The sequence below is a fragment of the Chenopodium album genome, chromosome 2 (assembly GCF_948465745.1).
Source record: "Chenopodium album chromosome 2, dcCheAlbu1.1, whole genome shotgun sequence".
Taxonomy (NCBI): domain Eukaryota; kingdom Viridiplantae; phylum Streptophyta; class Magnoliopsida; order Caryophyllales; family Amaranthaceae; genus Chenopodium; species Chenopodium album.
In genome coordinates, this window is record NC_137835.1 from 4522178 (window position 1) to 4542133 (window position 19956).

Below are 19956 nucleotides of genomic sequence, written 5' to 3' on the forward strand. Positions count from 1 at the left end.
CCATAATTATCATAGCAGCAAAGGGTATAAATTAGTTGAATTCTACTGCTTAGAAATCGTAATTGTTTCAGTTCTCAGACTGTCAGCAATTCCTAACCTCTCAGCATGCATAATTGACAATCCACACATCATTACACTCTTACACTTCACCTACCCAAACACTTACAAAAATGACTAATCAACAAAAGGTTCAGCTTAAAATACACTGACTACATTAACACACAAAACACTAACAAAAATCAATCATTTATAACCCTAATTCAATCAACAATTGAAATGCCAAGAAATCAATCAGCCAACCAAAAATTCAAAATCAAACCCCAAATTTCCTTTAGAATTTTCCATTAATAATAACATTCAGATACAAGAAAACCCTTAATTCCATAACATTGAAAAAAAAAAGGGAATGATCAGAAAACAACCCGAAATTGGGGGGCATTAGAATCATCAGCAGGAAGAATTTCCCAACGACAAGGCTCGAGTTCTTCAGAAACAGGGCAATACCCAGCAAGCGTAACCTTATCCGTGGAAGCAGCAACCGACCCGAATTCAAAAACGGTTACCTCCGTCGTAGCAGGACGCCGGACTTCAACGGCGCCGTTCAAACCTTCGACCGCTTCGCCGGGTTTTGATTTGGAATTCTCCGGTGGTGGTTTAGTCTCCGGGGACTTGTCCTTGCGCTTCCACCAGAAAATACCCATTTGGTTTGGTGATGCGGAGGAGAGAGAAAATAAGAGAGCAAAGTGGTTTGAAAGATTTGAAACTAGGAAAGGGTTTATCTTTATCCTTGGGAAGGAGAGGAGAGGGTTTTATTACTCCGTACGTGTGCATCTTATTAGGGTCGAAACCTCTAGATTTTGAAACACGAGTATAATCCTTACTACTACCTCCGTTACATATTATGTGCAACGATTTGACATAATGTAGAGAGGAAAAATGTCTAATCGTTGCTAATGGTTGTAAATGCTATTTGAGCCGGCCAATTTGGCTACATATAACATGAGAATTTCAAAATTAGTTTGATTCAACTTATTTCCACTTACGAGTAAAAAAATTTTATTCAATTTATTTCAATTGAAGAAGTAAATCTAACCAATTGCTTTATTCTACCATCTTTATGATTGTATGTATATGAAAGAATGGAACATTCCTTCAATTTGATGTACATTTATTTTTAGTTATACCTTATGAAATTGTCGCATGTTAAATGATATCATGTTTATGATAGAGATGAACTTTATTTTTTATTATTATTTTTATATATACAATACTAATTGTGCAATCTATGAATCTGGGGTCAGTATTTATGTCGAAGGTATCTCAAGAAATATTAGTGTCACCAGGGATGAGCAAATCAGAAACCTGGTCAAAATTTTAGGAGTATTTTCAAACCGGATTGGAACTTGTCGGGTTAATTTACTCTTTTTTGCAAAGAGTTGCAGTAGCAAAAACTAGTAACAAAAACTAATGAGCCAAAAACAATATTTTTCCATTAATGAGCTGAAGCAAAAGAAAGCATCACAATTTTCCTAAAAATTAACAGTTGCAAATTGCAATGACAACCTCCTCGACCCCTCCACCTTAATTTGAAGTTGATAATTGTGACAAACAATTTCATTTACTAATTACACATCACAAAATTACATACACAAGGGAAAAAACACATCCCATAAACAGTATATATCAACCTTCCTGGACTGAAACAAGACCAAGATATATCAAAGGCTAGCATATTCATCATAGTCATCCATTTTCATGAAACACATAATGGCTAAAATAAATACAAAAAAGGAAGAAAGCTCCATGGTTAGGGCTCCCCAACCAATAATACCAGCGTGCTTTAAGATAGTTGGTATTGCAATACTGCCAACCACTGAAGCCCCTGTTAAAAATTTGGTCGCGTTCAACCAACTGTTTGACAAATAGAAAGAGGGGCACAAGAATGGCATTCAGTGTTGTGAATTTGTGACATTAGAAAATCTCACAGTATTTTAGCACTAATACCTGTTATCAGAGGCTTCTGTAAAAAGCGAAGAGGCATCAGATCCAGCAAAGAACATCATGGGCATAGGGAGGAGGACATACATTATAACTGCAAATTAATAAACCCGAGCAGTGTCAGAGTCTAGCACAAAAGGTTCAGCATTTGACACATCAAAACTTACTAGAAGAATTATGCAATTCAACTATTTTGTCACAAACCATTTTTATAGACAAGTCACATTGACAAAAACATGACCTAACCTAAGGAAACATAGCAACGAGATTAACATTGACAAAAAATGTACATGAACTTTAAGCATCCCAATAGTCAAGCTCAACACCTTCTCCTTCAATGTATATGCTTGTGCATATACACAAAATTGAATGGAGTACATAGTATATTCAGTCATTTGTACCTGTAAGCATCGGCCACCAGTTATTGTACAGAGCACATGCCTGCGAGCAGCATAAAGCAGCTGTAACTTGTAAGACATTGATTAATCTATAAAAGATTCAAAACAACAATGAAAAGAAAGCATGATTTTGATACTGACCAAAATTTGCAGTACAATTCCTCCAGACACGAGAATTGCCAGAAAAGCAAGCTTCCCACTTTGCACACAAGTCACCATATAACCAGGTAAGTCTGCCATTATGTTGTCTCACTCTCACCAGATAGGTTGGAATCCCTGAAAATGAAATAGAAAGAAATAAACTAAAGTGACGAGAAGCAAACCGATCTATAAAAATGCCCTAATTATTATTGTGAAAATCCTCTACAGCAATCCTGCAGACATACTAACAGCTCCACGCCTTAATCTAGTATTTCACCACCAATGAGTCCACGAGACAATATGCAAACATACAATAATTTGCACTACCATTAGTATCCCCCACATAGCTACAACTATGGCAGAATAGCCCTCAAATGTTTCTAAAGACGTTCACAATTTTGCGCAATTCCAATTCGGTAATGAAGATGGGGCCATTTCTTGTCACAAATAGGCATTCCACTGCCTGGCAATGAGCCCTTGAGTCCATTTCAGCACTGAGAGTATATCTAATCATGCTAGAATTCTGAGTCCCTAGTCGTCCAACAACAAAAAATACGAAGTTCGACAATAATATACTGCTCATTAGAGAAACTGTAACTGAACTGAAAAACCTTTCACAAGCACGGCAACAAATAAGTGAATTTGACTAAAACTGAAGTTCCACTGTTTCATGCTTGAGATACACCCATATATGAATATACACCAAATGCAACCATTCCGTCTGTTCCACTAGAATTGCCCCATTTGACCATTTTTATAAGAGCTAATTGGATTAAATGGGGGCAATTCCAATTAAATAGAGAGAGTACAATATAATCTAATTGACCTAATTCGCTAAAAATGGCAAATTAGTAAGCGCGATTCATACAATTCGGATCTATTTTATCAAAACTAGGTACCCAATTACGCAATTACGTAACAGTGATTTAAATCCATTCGAAATACAGTTGCCATTTTCAATCGATGATATAATACACATTAACAGACAAAAATATAATGAATTGATTGAATTTATTTCTACATACGATTAATCGCCATTAATAAATATAATCAAAATTGGAAGATCAACTATTGAATTATTAGCATGTTTTGATTTGTGAATTGAAAACAGAAAAAATAATGAGGGGTAAATTGACAACATACCAGGTGAGAATGATGTTTGATTCGAAGGGCGAGTAATAATTATTAATGGAGAAATAAAAAGTGCAGAAATCAACGAGAGTTTCAGATGAAATATCCAGGCACGTCGACAGACAGGTACAAAGTAGAACCACTCCCTTAGACAAAAGGGTTGGAGAGATAGAGTGGAAATTCCAGATGACTTGCGGGCTTCTCAATTCTTTTGTTTTGCTTCCAAATAGTTGCCTTGTTGTCTAGTCGATATTTATCGATTAAAATTTATTTTTACGAGTAAATGAATAGTTAAGGTGTTAAGGGTAAGATGTATTTCAATCACCATTCTTGAAAATAAGTTTTAACTTCTATCAAGCCTCGAAAGATAAAGGTAAAATTAAGGTTATTAGACTCAATCAAGTTTGCTAAATTCAACTACACGAAGAGAACACACTTTTAAGGCTTGTTCTCATTGACTGAACTCAGCTGAACTGAATTGAACTGAACTGAGCTGAACTGAATATTTTATAAGAGAAGGAAATTAGGAGCTAAACTGAACTGAACTGAATTGAACTGAATTTCAACGTAAGAGAACAGACCCTTAGTGTACCTTAATGAGTTGGCTTCTACTCAAACTTTATTGCTTCATAAATTTTAAGTTGTAGCATAGTTCTATAATGGTCTTGATTTAAGAAAATTGATTCATACATGCATTGTGTCCATCCACAATAAGTACTAATGTTATTTCAATATTCTGTTGTACGTTGGATATCACTTGTCGGATCCTCTCATAATTTGACATGACACACAATATACAGTGACTCTTATTACTTTTTAAAAATATACAATTTAAAGTGTCGGAGGAGTTGACATCTTGTATACCCAAATTCGAGTTTGAACAACATAGTGTGATTCACTTAAAGTTTTAAATCAGTTTTTATAGTGTTAAGAGGAAGTACTTGTAATTTTTTTTTTCTTCAATCCTAAGCTAGGTGGAGCGTGTGGGCTCAAAGCGACGTCCAACTTCATCTCTTGATCCAGATCCAGCAAATTAGCTCGTGTGAAGCTTGCTCGCATTGGTTCATGGGGCTTTGACGCTTTGTCACTTGATCTAGTTGTCTATATCTTGTGTGTTTTTGTCGTATTGTTGATTTCGTTACCTCATATTCTAGTCAACAAAATAAAATAAAATTAATAATAATAAATAATTTTTTTAAAAAAAAAATCTTATTCTTGATTTAAAATTGATTAGAGAAATCAAACAATCTCAAATCTCACTTTCTCAAGTGGGGGAAAAAAGAGAAGAGAGAAAGAGCCCTTCACAAACTGGAATGATCCTCTTCCTTTTGCTCGCCAGCAGATCAAACCAAACTTGAGCAGCAACAATGTCTTCTTCAACACCAAGAAGACGCCCAAAATCATCTCCCATAAACCCTAATTCCAAATCAATCCCAAATTACTCTCAATCTCCTACCTCTTCTTCGACGCTTACTTCATTACTTGCAGAAGTTGAACCACCCCCTAATTTCCTTCCTTCCAAATCCGACTTTCTCAAGCTCATTGTTGTCATCACAATTGCTTCTTTTGTCGCCGTTTTCTGCAACTTCTTATCCAGCTTCATCAATCGCCCCTCTTTACCTTTCTGCGATTCCGACGTCGGAGAGTACGATGTTTCATTGCTCGGTATTCTTCACTCTTTGCTTTCATGTCGCAATTTTGTGTTGCTCTAATTGTTACTTAATTTTGATTTATATCATGATTATGGGCATTAAGTAGTTTAAATTACTGGAAATTCTAAGATAGTAGTTGGGTTATTCATTATCTATTTACATTTTGATTGCATTCAAGTTATATTGAATCATAAACTATAAAGCAACAAAGTACAAATCAACATGAATTGTGATTTATACGGTGTTGAAGGAGGTCCAAATGTGCATGATTTTGGAAGATCATGGCTGAATTATGATGCTTCATACAGTTGCTTTTTAAGACGTTCTTCTATTCATTATCACTAAGGTTGATAATTTTCTAGTAGAGAAGGGTTGAATTATGTTGCTTGTCTTTGAATTTTCTGTTAGTTATATTGATCATTTAGTGGTATGGAAGTGGGTTGTCATTAAACCAAGGGTCTATTAGGAAACAAGTAGGGGAGGTGCGGTAAGCCGGTGTGAGCCGGTGAGCGAATAAGAATACCACTGCTCTTGTTTGGATATTAGATAAGAGGAGGGAAAAATTATCAAGTAATAATCATCTTGGATGACAGGAATGTTGTATCAATGTTGTTTTGCGCAATGATAGTTGTTAGCCCCTTTATTTGCTATTTTGCTAGCCAGACAAAGGAAAATGCTTCCGTTCCTTTTCTGTCCACCAATTCCTTCTATCCAAACAAAGTGTTAAACTCTATGTAATAGCTAATGCTCAAGAGTAAAAGAAACAAATCTATGAGCAGAGGGAGTTCTTGTTTGTGTTTGCTTGAGCTGTTCAAGATGAAAGTCTCATACCAATTCTTTTGGGGGTGGAGGGTTACAGTTACTTTAAAGATTTGATTAATTCACTTCGTTGATCTTACAGATACATGTGAGCCTTGTCCAAATAATGGAAGGTGTTACAAGGGCCAGTTGGAATGCATTCAAGGATATAGGAGGTATGGAAAATCATGCATTGAAGACGGAGATATCTATGAAGCAGCTAAGAAACTTGTAAGCTGTTGTGTACTTGTGTCCATGCTTTTTGTGCAGTCATGTGATCTTCTTTTTGACTGAACTAATAGATGTTCTCACCTTGCTATGGCTTTTTTTTTTTTAAAAATGTTTTTACATTGATGATTACAGTCAGTATGGGCAAAAGATCATCTGTGTGAAGCACATGCACATTATATATGTGATGGAATTGGGACAATTTGGGTTTGTCACTTCTCTGCTGTCAGACTTTGTGAATTTTTTACTTGACTCCTGAGAGTGCCAGAATTGGTTAACTCTGTTAGATTTTTCTTTTACTGTAACTCTGTTTAGGTGTCCGAGGACAAGTTGAAGAACATGCTGGACAAAGGATTCCAAGGTTCTACTGCATATGATATTAAGTATCTGTATGCAAAAGAAAAAGCATTGGAAGACATTAGTGGACTGCTGGATACAAGAACCATTGGCGACAGGTATGCTTTCTTCTACAGAAATAGAAAAGTTTATATTGAATAACTAATCATCAGGATTGCGGTCAGAGCTTCTAACTTTGAAATCGATCACACGTCTCTTAAAAAGGGGTCAAACATGAATACATGATTCTGATTGCTGACCCTGTTCATCAAACCTTAAGGCACACAATTCATCTCCTCTTGTTCCCTAATACACTTCCAATTGAACCTTTTGTGCTAATGAATTAAAGGTATTGAATACATGGTTTTGATTGACTATCTCAGATCTGCAATTGAATTATTGATGGTCAACTATTAAGCTTTAAGCGCAAAATTAGGGTGGTGTCTGCCTGGGTGGTGCAAGCTTATGGGTGAGAGAGATAAAGATAGATAGAGAGGGGCTACTCTGACATCATATGATAGGCTGCAGCCTGTGTTTCTGTTCTTCTGTCCTGTACCAAACTGAGTTATTCACATACCATGTAACAGGGTTTTGTAATTTGAATCAGTCTAAATTATTTTGTGAATCTTTTCTTGCAGGGTCAAAGAGTTTAAGTGTCCTGACAAATTAGCTGAAAGTTACAAATCAATGACTTGTCGTGCTCGGCAATGGGTAGCTAAGAATCTTTTACTTCTCATGGCAGTATTTGTACTGGTATTCAACTCTTATCTCAACTCTAAAAATGTAGAATGAACTTCGTGATCATCATGATGATATTGATATTTACAGCTTGCAGGATCTACATTGTTGCTGTTGAGAATTAGAAGAAGATGGTATTTGACAAAAAGAGCAGAACATCTTTACCATCAGGTTAGCATTTGGCACTACCTTCCTTAATACTTCAAACAATGTAATACCTAAGTTGGTGCAAGACTGAGGTATTGGATGTCACAGTGGCTCACTTATGAAGATTTATGGTGCTTGTTTATGAGTAGTTGATACTTGTAGGCTTGTAGCTGGTGATCCTGGAAATTAATTTTGAAATCAAGCCTGATCATAATTAGCCTCTCTCTCTCTTTTTTTTTTTTTTTTTTTTTTTCCTGTGGCGTGGGCCTAGGGCCTAGGCCCTCCTTTATATAGATTTTGTTGATAATAGCCGTAGCTTTTATCTTAATATGCACCTAGAATTCATAGTATGGAACTGACTTTTAAATCAGATACTCTTGAGGGTGGTCATCAAAACATGGCTTCTATAAATTCTTTTTCAAAAATTGCAGTCATGACGTGGACAACATGTCTCTGAATTGCAGTTTGGTATAAAATGTGGAGTACCTTTACTCTCTTAAGTAACTTTTTGACCAAATGATCAGGATATCAGAAAGTACTTTGAATGCAATGTCTCTATGAGTACTAGCTAATTAAACTGATTGCATTTGTGTACATAGAATGCTCATATCTATGAAACTGACTGCAGCTTTTACAATGGAAAAGTAGGACCTTGTAGGCATATCCTTTGGTTACTTTCTTTCCATGAGCTTACTAGCTCATTGCTAATGAAAGTATGGAACCATCTTCCATGCTTGACATTATTTCATACTTTCATGAAATATCTAGCCTTAAAACAATTGAAAATGTTGATTACAGAAAATAGCCTAATGTATTGGGTTGTAAATCAGCTATATTATGAGAAGAGCACTCACTGGTCCTACTGCAGGAAATGAATGCTATTGAAAATTCTGAAGTGTGGAAGCTGCTGCTAATTTTAAATCTGTAATCTGTTTATTGACTTCATTCTCATGACAATATCTAGCTTATGCTTCTTTTTATTGACATTTTTATGCACTGTTTTTAAATTTTCTTTGAAAAATTGTCAGGTTTGTGACGCACTTGAGGACAATGCTATAATGTCTAGAAGCATGGGTGACAGAGAACCCTGGTTAATTGCCTCAAGGCTCCGAGATCATATACTTACTCCCAAGGAAAGAAGAGATCCTTTTCTATGGAAGATGGTATTTTTCTCCTTTTTCTTTACCCCCTATCATTGGAGTTCTTAATGTATTTTAGAATCTTCAAACATGTGTAATTACGTTGTGTCCTCTCACTTGTCACCCAGTGCTCTTTTTTTCCGTTGCAAACAGGTAACACGTAAAATTTAGTTGCATTCCCTCATGTCAATAATATTTTCTAACTATCTTCAACTCTTCAACCCCCCCCCCCCCCCCCCCGCCTCCCCCAACCAAAAAAAAAAGAAAAAGAAAAGAGAGAGAGAGAGAGAGAGGGGGGGGGGGGGGGTCGATTGGCTGTCTGCAAATGAAACTATTACTTAATTTGATTACTTATTTTCTGTTAATCCCCTTTTTACATTGTGCTTCCTTGAACTCCCCTACATCAACCCAGATTTTGTAGGTGGCTTGTTTAGGGTCTGTCTGTTTGTTTCATATATAATAAGTTCAGATTATAAAAAAAAAAAATGCAAAATAAGTTCAAATTTTTTAATGAAATAATTTGAAACAAAATAAAATAAGTTCAGATAAAATAAAATAAATTCAGATAAAATAAAATACGAAGTTCTAATAAAAAAATTCAGACAATATGAGATGAACCAGATAGAGGCATAGAGCTGTATCTTGTTTGGATATGTCTTGCAATCATCAGCTTGATGACTAATTATTGGTAAGGAGTTGCTAGTTTCCCTACTTAAAAATTAGATTTCTTTTGCAAACTTTTTTTTGTTGATAAGTGAGAAGCTAATGATTCTCCATAATATTTTTTCTTGGAGCATATACATTTGCTCTCTGTTTAAGTTTTCTCCAAAATTTTGGCCTGTTGTGACTCTTGTGAGTCTACTTGGCAACACAATGTTGCTTAACAGCTGAGGGTCATTATTAAGTATGATATTTACCATCCTCATTTAATCAAATAATAACTTTTTGGCACCAATGGAAAATATCTCTGATTGGAGCTGTGAGCTAATGTGACTGGCTGTGTACTTGTGTACTGTTGTCTAAAGTACAATAGTTTAACTTTATGGTACTATTTACTCTTTTTTTTTTTTTTTTTGACTATATATACACGTTTCTATTTTTATAGTATTTATACTGATTCTCATTTGCTCTTTCTTCAAATTAGGTTGAAAATTTGGTGGAGTCGGATTCTCGTTTGGACCGCTATCCAAAGCTTGTGAAGGGTGAATCAAAGGTGGTGTGGGAATGGCAAGGTACGGAGATGCAATTTGGGCTCTATATATGCCGTATCATTATGATTTTTAATTAGCTATGTTAGGCCTCATTTTGCAACATAATGTCTAATTGAATTGATAGTTTATCTAATTAAAGGGAAAATTGAGATGACTATAATTTATTATGTATCACTTGATTTGTGAATTACGGACGTGTCACTAAAATGTAGTTCTTAGAGAAAATATGATTTCTAAGTGTTATTGCAATCTAATAAGAATCTTCATGACACTTTGACTGTTAACCTTTCCCTAAGAGTTGCTCTTGGAATTATGTTATTGTTGCGTGTAGACTTTGCTTTGCTAGTTATTTGATTCGTGTTTCCTTGAAAAAAGATGTCTAGCTGTCTCTTTGAATTGGTAAATTAGTATATTTATTGAGGGAAAAAAAAGAATTATGTTAGAAGGACAATTTGTATAAAGAAAATATATCAACAGAATACCCTAGGACGTTTAGAAATTTGGGAAAGAAAAATTGTATGCCAAGATTGCCAACCAAGCTTTACATTGGACACTATTTTTTTTTTTAAATAAAATTTTCTCACAAAGCAACACCTGTGAAAGCACATTAATAAGGGTAAGAACTCTTATCTCACAAGGGCTTATGACCATAAGGTCCATTCGGGAATATTTTGTTGAAAAAGACCTGAGAATAGCAAAGCATGGAGAACCAAAGGAACATTCTTTAATATTTTTAATGTTAAACTCACCCATTCACAAATAGTGGATGTGAGAGTTTAAGAATGCAAACTATTATTTTGGCTTCCCCTGGCTCCCCAAGATACTTTTCTATAGATAAGTTCATCCTTTTGTTATATTCTGTCGTCACATAATCACATATCTGAGCCTATACCAAGAGTTGAATCATCAGTGCAATAATTCTTGAGCACATGTAAGATGTAACCATAATATATTAATATACTTCATGTTTGTGCTGGATTCTTAACTACTTAGTATGATTTTTAAACAAGTAGTAGATTTTCTTGGCTCTGGTTTAATCATTACTTTGTCCTTCTTTAGAGATTAGTCATTACTCATTAGTTCCATCAATAAAAGAAATAAAATGATTAATTGTTAGCTGATTACATTAGCTACTTCCGTTGTTTCATTTTAGTTGACACATTTCTCTAGGTATTTTTTCAATGTTTTTTTTAATAGAAAAAATTTGTTAAAAGTGAAAAATGTTAAAAAATTGGAGTATGAGAGTCATGACTGCCATCTTCCTTTGGCAAATCTGGGATCAATACCTTTTTATTTAGTGGTGGTGGTGGAGCATAATACAGTAAGGTACTGGAAGAATGCAGTATATGTTAAGGGTTTGAGGAATGCCTTATATAGTTGAATGAATTATTCAAGGAATAACTTTAATCATTACTAGTTTTGTGCCCCGTGCGATGCCCGGGTTGTTTATCGAAGTTTAAATAATTTTTTTTTTATCTAAAATACATTTGCTATTTGAATTTTTGTACTCATGGATTAATAATCACTTGTCCGTTTATGATTATCAATGATGTACAAACAAAAAGAACGGTCATCTAAAGGCTAAAGTTGTGATCTCTTTTCATTTTCTCCGAATATCTAAGAAAAGGTCGGTTGCATGAATTTTGGTATTTTATTGAAAATAAAATTCTAAATCAAAAGTTTTATTGAAAATAAAACTCTAAAGTAACATTTTTATCCTAATAATCTATCCAAATTTTATTGAAAATAAAATTCTAAAATAACTTTTTTATTCTACGGAATATATCCAACTTTTTTTTTAATCCTATTCTTTAAACAATATATTCTAATAAATCATACGTGTAATTTTAATATTTAATTGTCGCCTACGTGGCGTGACACTTGGCGAAAAATTAGGACGCCAAGTGTCGCTATCTCGTCGCATGGCTAAAAGTTTAGCTTTATATATTAGTTATATGATTTTGCATTTTCGAGGAATGAAGCATATTGACCTTGAAATTGTATACTTAACCTTTTCATCTCTCTTTAGAGTCATGCTTGTTCTATTAGCGTATCTAAATTAAGTGCTCTCCTGTTCCCACAGATGAATGGAAATGACATGTTGGGACTCTGCATTGAATTGTGAACTATTTCCTGTAGTTTTTATGGCACTTTACTCTGTTTAGTCTTTTTCTTTTATCTTTGAAATATTAACTTTTATTCCTTGTCTTTCTCTTTTCTCTTTATTAGTGGAAGGTTCTTTGAGTTCTTCAAGGAAAAAGAAGGTGGATATTGGCAGTTTGAATAATGGTGCAGCTATGAATAAATCATATGGCTAAAAGCATCAAGTTGGTGACATTCAGAGTATGATCATTTGGAGACTCAACCTTTTGACAAGTTATCTATTGATTTCCAGTTTTGGATTATGATGATTGAAGTAAATGTTAGTACTCTTCTGTCCTCTACTCGTATGTGTGAAGTACTCTGTATCATGCAATTGAGACAACTTTGTAGTTGCATGTGAAGACTAGGCACATGTCCACAAAAGCCCCAAGAGGTGTTAGACTTATGCATATTTTTGGTAATTTGATCCTTATTTATGTACTTAAGATGATCTTAATTTACCTTGTTCTATGTGTGCAGGCCCTTAGAAGTTTGTATTAGAACGTCCATGTTACCAAAAGAAAATTGTGTTGTATTAGTTATGCTGGAGACGATTGAGGGGAAAAATTTAGCCATTGTCAAGGGCTTGTTTCAACTTTCAACAGCTACGTCTTGTAACTGATTGTTGTACGTCTACATCCCTTTTCTAATGCTATTTTTTAGCAGCAACTGGCCAAGAAGCATTTTTTTCCTAGCAGGCAGTGTTCTGGTCTTCAGTTGGTAGTTTTGGTCATAAAGCTGACTAACTCTGGAAGATAGCTAAGACAGAATTAAGCTAGAATTCTACGGAGAACAATATTGCAGAGACGTACACACCATAAGGCCCGCGATCCCCCTGGAAACAGTATCAATCTAGCAAGGAAACATCATAAAATTTTCATTTGTGTGGAATACCAGATTCTCATGTATCTATCTTGTAATTACCTCGTATATTTATATTTTCATTTCATTTTACAAAGAAATTTGTTGAGAAGCTTGCGCTGTTTTCATAATCTGTGCTTGTAGCATCTCATTGACATTCTTGTATGGAATGGGATGCTATTTGCCGGCTTATATTGCATGTCGCATCTTATAAATGAGATTTTGTAGTCCTACGAATCTGTTGATTGTGTTCAGTAAGCAGTGGAATGGTCTCCACATTGTGCTGTCAATGTACATGTATCTGGTGTCTATAATAATATAACACCCCCCCCCCCCCCTCTCATGACACGTGTCGTGGTGTCGATGTTTGTTTCTTGAATGTCATGAAAAAATCTTGCCCTCGTATAAAAAATAAAGTTAAAACTGTTTTAATTACGTACAATTTTGAATTAATCATAATTGAAACTAGCCTTGAAATTGATCATATACTTTGTATCTAGTACGAGTATAAATTTTCAAAACACATAAATCACGAGTTCAAAACTAATTCACCATTACAGACTTTTTTCTATTTAAACTTCTAAATAACACTTTTAAGACTTTTAATCTCCTTAAAAAAATTTATATTCACAACAAAACTTAAGTAAGAATTCACTTTTTAAAAAAACTTAAGTGAGAATTAATGTTGACCGTTGATGATGTATTTTTTTAATAGATCTGACGGCTGACATGTATGCGTGTGATTAATTTTGTTGGTTATTATTTCCCCTATGTTAGCTCTTTTTCACTTTTACGCTGCACACCTCTCTCTCTTCTCCATTGAAGCATACTCTGAATTCTCCATTGAAGCGGCTTCTTTGCTTTCTTCCATTGAAGCAGCTTCTAAGGTAACATTTTTTTTTTTTTTATCTTTTTCTATAGCACATCTATCAATTCCACAATCTAGGGTTACCGTTAATTTTACTCTGTATAGTCAATTTAGGGTTCTTTAAGGTGGACTGCTGAACTATTGATTATGATTACTCAACTTAAGAAACTTTATAACCAGCGATTTTGTTGATAGCATTTTGGTGTTGTGCAATTTATGTTGATATTCTTTAGCATGTAGAATTTTATGCAATTTTTTGAGCATATGCTGCTAATTGTGTCAAATTTGGCTGCTAATTTGTTGCAAGATTTTGTTTATAAACCTTTAAAGTTAGGAAGAAGCTGTGAAAGTGTACCTTTTTCCCCTCGGTTTGACCCATGGCTCAGGGACGGCCTCGTCGTAGGCAATTCATGTTTAAGAAAATGAAATCTATTGGCAGACATACTCTTCTTTCTTTGCCTATCTTTGAGTTAGATGGTAAGAAAATGTAAATTATAAGATAGGAGACAATGTAAATTCATGTTTAAGAAAATGAAATATATTGGCAGAAAGACCCTTAAGCTAATTCGCTCTTGGTTACATATGAAATAAGATTAGGGGTTTCGGGGAAGTTTCCTATCTTGAAATAGGGAAATTTTAATGCTAGTTGTTCTTTTGAGTTGCTTTCGGGTAGCCTCAACTAGGGGTGAAACCAAGTGGATAGCTTGGTTGTGTCTCATAAATGGTTAGCTTGAGCCTTTCTCGAAGCTATCAAATCAAGCAGTAAGGAACTCAAGCTCAGTGCATAAGCTATTGATAACCCTGAAATTTGATTTTAGTCAACTATTAAGATTGCTGAATTTCCAACGCCCCAATTGATGAAGCTCACTTTTGTAACGTTACTTCTCCCTCCGTCCCTTATTTACATGCCTATTTCTAATATTTATTACTCACATAATATAGAGAAATAGGCATGTAGATAAGGGACGGAGAGAGTACTGAATATTATTATTTTCTTTTCTGAAAAAAATTTGGCTCTTCATTTGAGAAGATTCAAGTCAATTGTGCTTTCTTTTCTACTCGTGATGGTTAAATTATGATCGAGTACTTAACTAGTTTTCGTTAGCATTATAGCTACTAACCTGTGATTCAATCTAACTTTTGGAAAAAAAAAAGGGTGGTTTATTCATGTATTGGAGAAAGTGTTGGTCGTAAATTTTGTGTATTGGCCAGCTGTGGTGCTGTATGTGATTGGCTGGCACTTTTGTATTTTAGCTTGTATATTGAAGCACGTTCGCTGATAGATGTGAACTTGTTGGCCTTGACCTGCTTGCAACTTTGCAGACCGTGTATAGAGAGAGACATCATCTTCACAGAATTTGTGTGCATGTGTATGTATATGCAATTTAATTTTAATCTAACATTGACTTTTCTTATCTTTTGGAAAACCAATCAGGGAACGGAATTGATCTAGGGGGATGGAAACTACTCAAGTAAATGTTTCTGATGAGTTTGAGGAGGGTGCTGTGTCTGGTGGCCATGGCCTTGATGATCAATTAATTGGAGAACATACTGCTGTATCAAGTTTTGAATTCTGCTCCAAAGAAATGGTGCCATCCTTTGAGAACAAGAAGCAAAGTAATCCTGTTAACTTAAAAGAATTTCCTATGCATCTGGGAATTAGTTGTGATCCAAGTTTACAAGCTCCATCTGTTCCTGGTAAATTTTAAAATTTCTGGCTTGAAAATAAATCTAGTAATCTACCACTTGTTTGTTGAGTTTTATTTTGGGATAGCTTGCTTGCTAGGTTTTCTCTCAAGGACAATAATTTAGATCATTTCCTGATTTAGTTATGCTTTGCCAACCTTCAACGCATTTGAATTGTTTAGTAGGATAATTCTATTGGATTGGTTTGGCTTGTTGGATTCAGTTCCTATGTGTCCATTCTAATGAATTCTTGCAATCCACTTAGCTTTCTTTGCTCCCTTAAACAGAAATTATTTCTAAACAAACTGCTGTGGAAGGGTCATTATGTTCCTTAAATCTTATCATATTGTATCATTTTTATATACTTCGTATGTTGCTATCTGACGAGTTCAAGTTACTTCTATATGTATAAATAAACTACTGTATTTAGAAGTTAAGTCTACTCCTTACGTTTACTGTGCAGCATTTATGTAAGATTATAAATAAACTACTGTATTTAGAAGTTAAGTCTACTCCTTACGTTTACTGTACAGCATTCATGTAAGATGAAAGTCAATATGAACGAATTTTAACGGCCTCAAATCAAATTTTTTTGGTTGCTTAAATTAGGTGTGTCAAAGTGTTATGTATTCAAGAGCCAATTACAGGAATATGCCCAAAAGGTTGGGCTTCCGACTCCTGAGTATGAGACAATTAAAGAAGGCCCTTCACATGAGCCTTCTTTCAGGTCAACTGTGATCGTGGATGGTGTCCGATATGAATCACTGCCTGGTTTCTTCAATCGGAAAGCAGCAGAACAATCAGCAGCTGAAATTGCATTAATGGATCTATCTAAGAGCGGGGATAAGAAGGATTCGATTGCTGTGCCTGTGGTAAGTGAGTTAAATTACCAGTTGAGGCATATCAGTTATAATCTTACATTGCATATCAGTTATAATCTTACATTCTTACCAATAATGAGTTTAGGTGAAATTTGTTTTACTTGAATGTATTGTACTATTATTCATTTTTGGGAAATTCTCATTGGTAGCAACAAACTATTGCACATTCTCATTGGTAGCAAAATTTTTTTTAAAATCTCTTAAATAGCATTAGTAATCTAATTACTCTCTAATATAGCATTATTTTACTAAAACTAACATAATTAAGTTAATTGGACTAACCATGGTTACATAATATGGAATGGATTAAAATACCCCTTTTAATTTTGTAAATGCACCCCCACTGATCAATTAAAAAAGGCCCATTCATTGAAGACTTTTGCCGTTCAACACTTTCGAAAGTAGTTGTGCTGTTGCGTTGATGATTTTCGAGCGCTAAACAACAATCATCAATCTACCAATTTCAATCCTAATCTCTCCAAGGTGCTAAATTCTCACTTTTCCACCATCGCAACTAGCTTAATTCGCAACATATAAATTACAGAGAAGAAGAGGGAAACAAAATTCAGAGGAAGAAGAAGATGGAAGTTAGAAAAATTGGTGAAATAGGAGTTTTATATAAGAACCCTAGTTTTTGAGGGAGGGAAATCGTTTTAATTGTGTTGGGGGGAAATTATGTAACCATGGTTAGTCCAATTAACTTAATTATGTTAGTTTTAGTAAAATAATGCTATATTAGAGAGTAATTAGATTACTAATGCTATTTAAGAGATTTTAAAAAAAAATTTGCTACCAATGAGAATGTGCAATAGTTTGTTGCTACCAATGAGAATTTCCCTTCATTTTTTGTTTTAGGTTTAGGGTATATTTTGATGAACTGCTTCAGGTGTGCAACTTTTCTGTTTCTTATTGGCTGACTGAGCACACTTGAGAGGAAGTTAGAGGAAATTTTTATTGTTTAAAAATTAAGCCTCAGTGCAATTTTAAATATACTGTCAACAAGTAACCATTGTTAACTAAAATCATTTGCTTAGACATGATTAATCTGATCTTCAAACATTTTGCTACTAAAGCTAAATAGATCCCTATGCTTTGACTACTGTTCAACAAGGCCTTTTTCAAGACATGATACATTAAGCTAAATATGACACTGCTCTGTAATCTTAATTGCAAACTCTATCTGTTTAATAGAAGTGTAAGAGTGTCTCCAGTCCTACTGTGTTTGATCCCTGAGTTTCAGGTTCGGTTCAATTTATGGGTCATTGAATCTTATACTGGCTTATCACTGCAATTATTTTTGTCAGCATGAGACAGGTTTATGCAAGAATTTGCTCCAAGAATATGCACAGAAGATGAATTATGCAATTCCTACTTACATATGCCGGAAGGATGACACCCCTGGTAAGACGGCTGTCTTTTCTTGTACTGTTGAGATAGGTGCTATTCAGTACATTGGGGCTGCTGCAAGAAATAAAAAGGATGCTGAGATCAAAGCTGCAAGGACTGCCCTGCTTGCAATTCGGTCAAGTGGTTCTGTTGGAGGTCAGAAACTTGACGACAAACCTCTGTATACAGTTATCCCAAGCAAAAGAAAGATGCAAGAGACAGCTCCTCCACAAATGGAGACTGTAAAAGTGAAGAAGCCTAAGAAACCCCGTTCTTCAAAGAAATCACAAAACCGGATGAAACCTTGTGATTCTGATTATCAAAGTCATGCTGGGATCATGGGTGTTTTGGTCAGTAATGATATCGGTACTCCAACTGCCTTTCAACCATATGAAAATGGTTTATCTGATGTCCAAGTACCAAATCAAGGTCAAAATCCCAATTGTTTGGCAAGTTCAGATCAGGATAATTTGACCATGAAGAATTGCCAACTTAATGGAAAAACATTTGTTGTCGAAGGTTCTTCTGATTCTGTAGTCTATGTGGTTGACTCTAGCCCAACTCATGATCACAGAAACTCTGATGTTGGTAACGACTTGTCCATGACAATGGGTCCACCCTCAGTGCAATCTGACAATGGTAAAATTGATCAGGGTGTTGGCAAAGTCACCGGTGATGCACTCCAGTAGCTCCACTTTCTAGGCAAGTTGAGTGCATTGCCTACAAATTTTGGGATACTCAGGAAGATCCAGCAACTGCAGTGGCAGCTAGAAGGCACATGGGGGAAGGAAACAATGCTTGCACAATGTACCTTCTGACTGATAATATCTGAAGTTTTATAGTGTGGTTTGATGAGATTTTTGTAGGTAGGGAAGGGGGAGTGAGACATTTATTTACCCATGTCTTGAAAGAGGGGTCCATTGGGGATAGTAGAAGTAACCCTAGATACACTATAAATTGAGCATGTCATTTGTTATTGTTATCTAGCAAACAAATGGATTATCTAGAAGTGAGAGCATACATAGTTTAGAATGGTTAGAAGGGCAATCATAGATTTGTATGTCCGTCTTTATTTATTTATATTCAACTTCACACCGGTGGCTGTTCAACTGTTCAAGCACAATGCAGCAATAGTTGGTTTTGGTTCGACGGCCACAATAACTGGGTTTGGTTTGACTGCAGCAATAGTTGGTTTTGGTTCGACTGCAGCAATAGTTGGTTTTGGTTCGACTGCAGCAATAGTTGGTTTTGGTTCGACTGCAGTGGCTCATAGCATAACTATCGGAATTTCTTCTCTATCCTTTGTTTTCTGGTAGAGGTCCAATTTCGACTCCCCCGACCAATGAGAACTGAACCCGGATCTACCTATTCGGAGATGTATACAAATGTATTGAGTATTGGTTTCTCAAGGCAATAGAGTAGTTGTTTATTATTTGACGGCGTGGGAGTTGCTGCGATAGCGCAGTGTATTAAGTATTGAAGTGTTGTTTATAATACAGAGTACGAAGACTAGCTTTCGTATTTCTGCCGACAACAAAATATGTACCAATTATTATAAGTTGTAGAGTGGGAAACAGCTACCTGTTTGTATACGTTATGTCATTAAATTCATATTGCAGACTCTAGGAGTTTTTTTTTTATGATATGATTCTTTTTAGGGAGTATTGCTGTTAAAAAAGTAAGTACTTGATACTACCTCCGTCCCTGAAAGAACGATCCATTTGGCCTAATTTGTCAAAAAGAATGACCCATTTGCATTAAAATCCCACCAATTTGCAATAATATGTGCAAAATTAGCTTATCCATATAAAATTTTGTTTCTCTATGTATTTTTACTCTCTCTCTCTACTTTTTTTACAAATTCCATGTAAATTTATCTTTCCAATATACTTTTACTTCTTTTTATTTAACTTTCTTAATACCCTCGAAATCAACCCAAATGGGTCGTTTTTTTGGGGACGGAAGGAGTAAGAATTTTATGCATTTAATGTAGGTGCAGAATACAAGCATTGGATACACTTTTAATCGTCTTTCATGCTTATTAATTAGAAGTTTGCATGTCATAATCACCGTGCAAATTATACGGAGTAACTTAATAGTTCTACAAATGATAATATTTCTAGTTTTGGTTCCTTGCATAGATGCATGCAGTTTTAACTTTTAAGGACTCGTAATGCTTATATCTTTTTCAAAGGTGGACTTTACATGCAAAAGT

The 19956-nt window shown here is 35.0% G+C and overlaps 3 protein-coding genes across 4 annotated transcripts; 2 read left to right on the top strand and 1 right to left on the bottom strand.

Annotated features, from left to right (window-relative positions):
• Positions 1 to 1468: 1468 nt before the first annotated feature.
• On the bottom strand, positions 1469 to 3898 carry LOC145580272 (vacuolar protein sorting-associated protein 55 homolog). The gene is made up of 5 exons (XM_081637697.1): positions 3681 to 3898; positions 2538 to 2672; positions 2400 to 2439; positions 2005 to 2092; positions 1469 to 1911 (listed from the first exon to the last, which is right to left on the bottom strand). Exons 2-5 carry the CDS (start codon positions 2634 to 2636, stop codon positions 1719 to 1721), a joined length of 420 nt encoding a protein of 139 aa, XP_081493823.1. The 5' UTR covers positions 2637 to 2672; positions 3681 to 3898; the 3' UTR covers positions 1469 to 1718.
• A 1128-nt stretch (positions 3899 to 5026) lies between these two features.
• Positions 5027 to 13213, top strand: LOC145580281 (uncharacterized). Of its 2 annotated transcripts, none has more exons than XM_081637707.1 (10): positions 5027 to 5333; positions 6222 to 6349; positions 6482 to 6553; positions 6662 to 6801; positions 7321 to 7435; positions 7511 to 7591; positions 8596 to 8730; positions 9851 to 9938; positions 12147 to 12453; positions 12540 to 13213. In XM_081637707.1, exons 1-9 carry the CDS (start codon positions 5036 to 5038, stop codon positions 12233 to 12235), a joined length of 1146 nt encoding a protein of 381 aa, XP_081493833.1. In that variant the 5' UTR covers positions 5027 to 5035; the 3' UTR covers positions 12236 to 12453; positions 12540 to 13213. The 2 variants fall into 2 exon arrangements, with proteins under 2 accessions (XP_081493833.1, XP_081493838.1); XM_081637712.1 differs by having other exon boundaries at positions 12147 to 12339.
• Positions 13214 to 13686: 473 nt separating this feature from the next.
• On the top strand, positions 13687 to 19381 carry LOC145580294 (double-stranded RNA-binding protein 8-like). The gene is made up of 4 exons (XM_081637723.1): positions 13687 to 13807; positions 15224 to 15486; positions 16084 to 16346; positions 17660 to 19381. Exons 2-4 carry the CDS (start codon positions 15246 to 15248, stop codon positions 18428 to 18430), a joined length of 1275 nt encoding a protein of 424 aa, XP_081493849.1. The 5' UTR covers positions 13687 to 13807; positions 15224 to 15245; the 3' UTR covers positions 18431 to 19381.
• Positions 19382 to 19956: the final 575 nt, after the last annotated feature.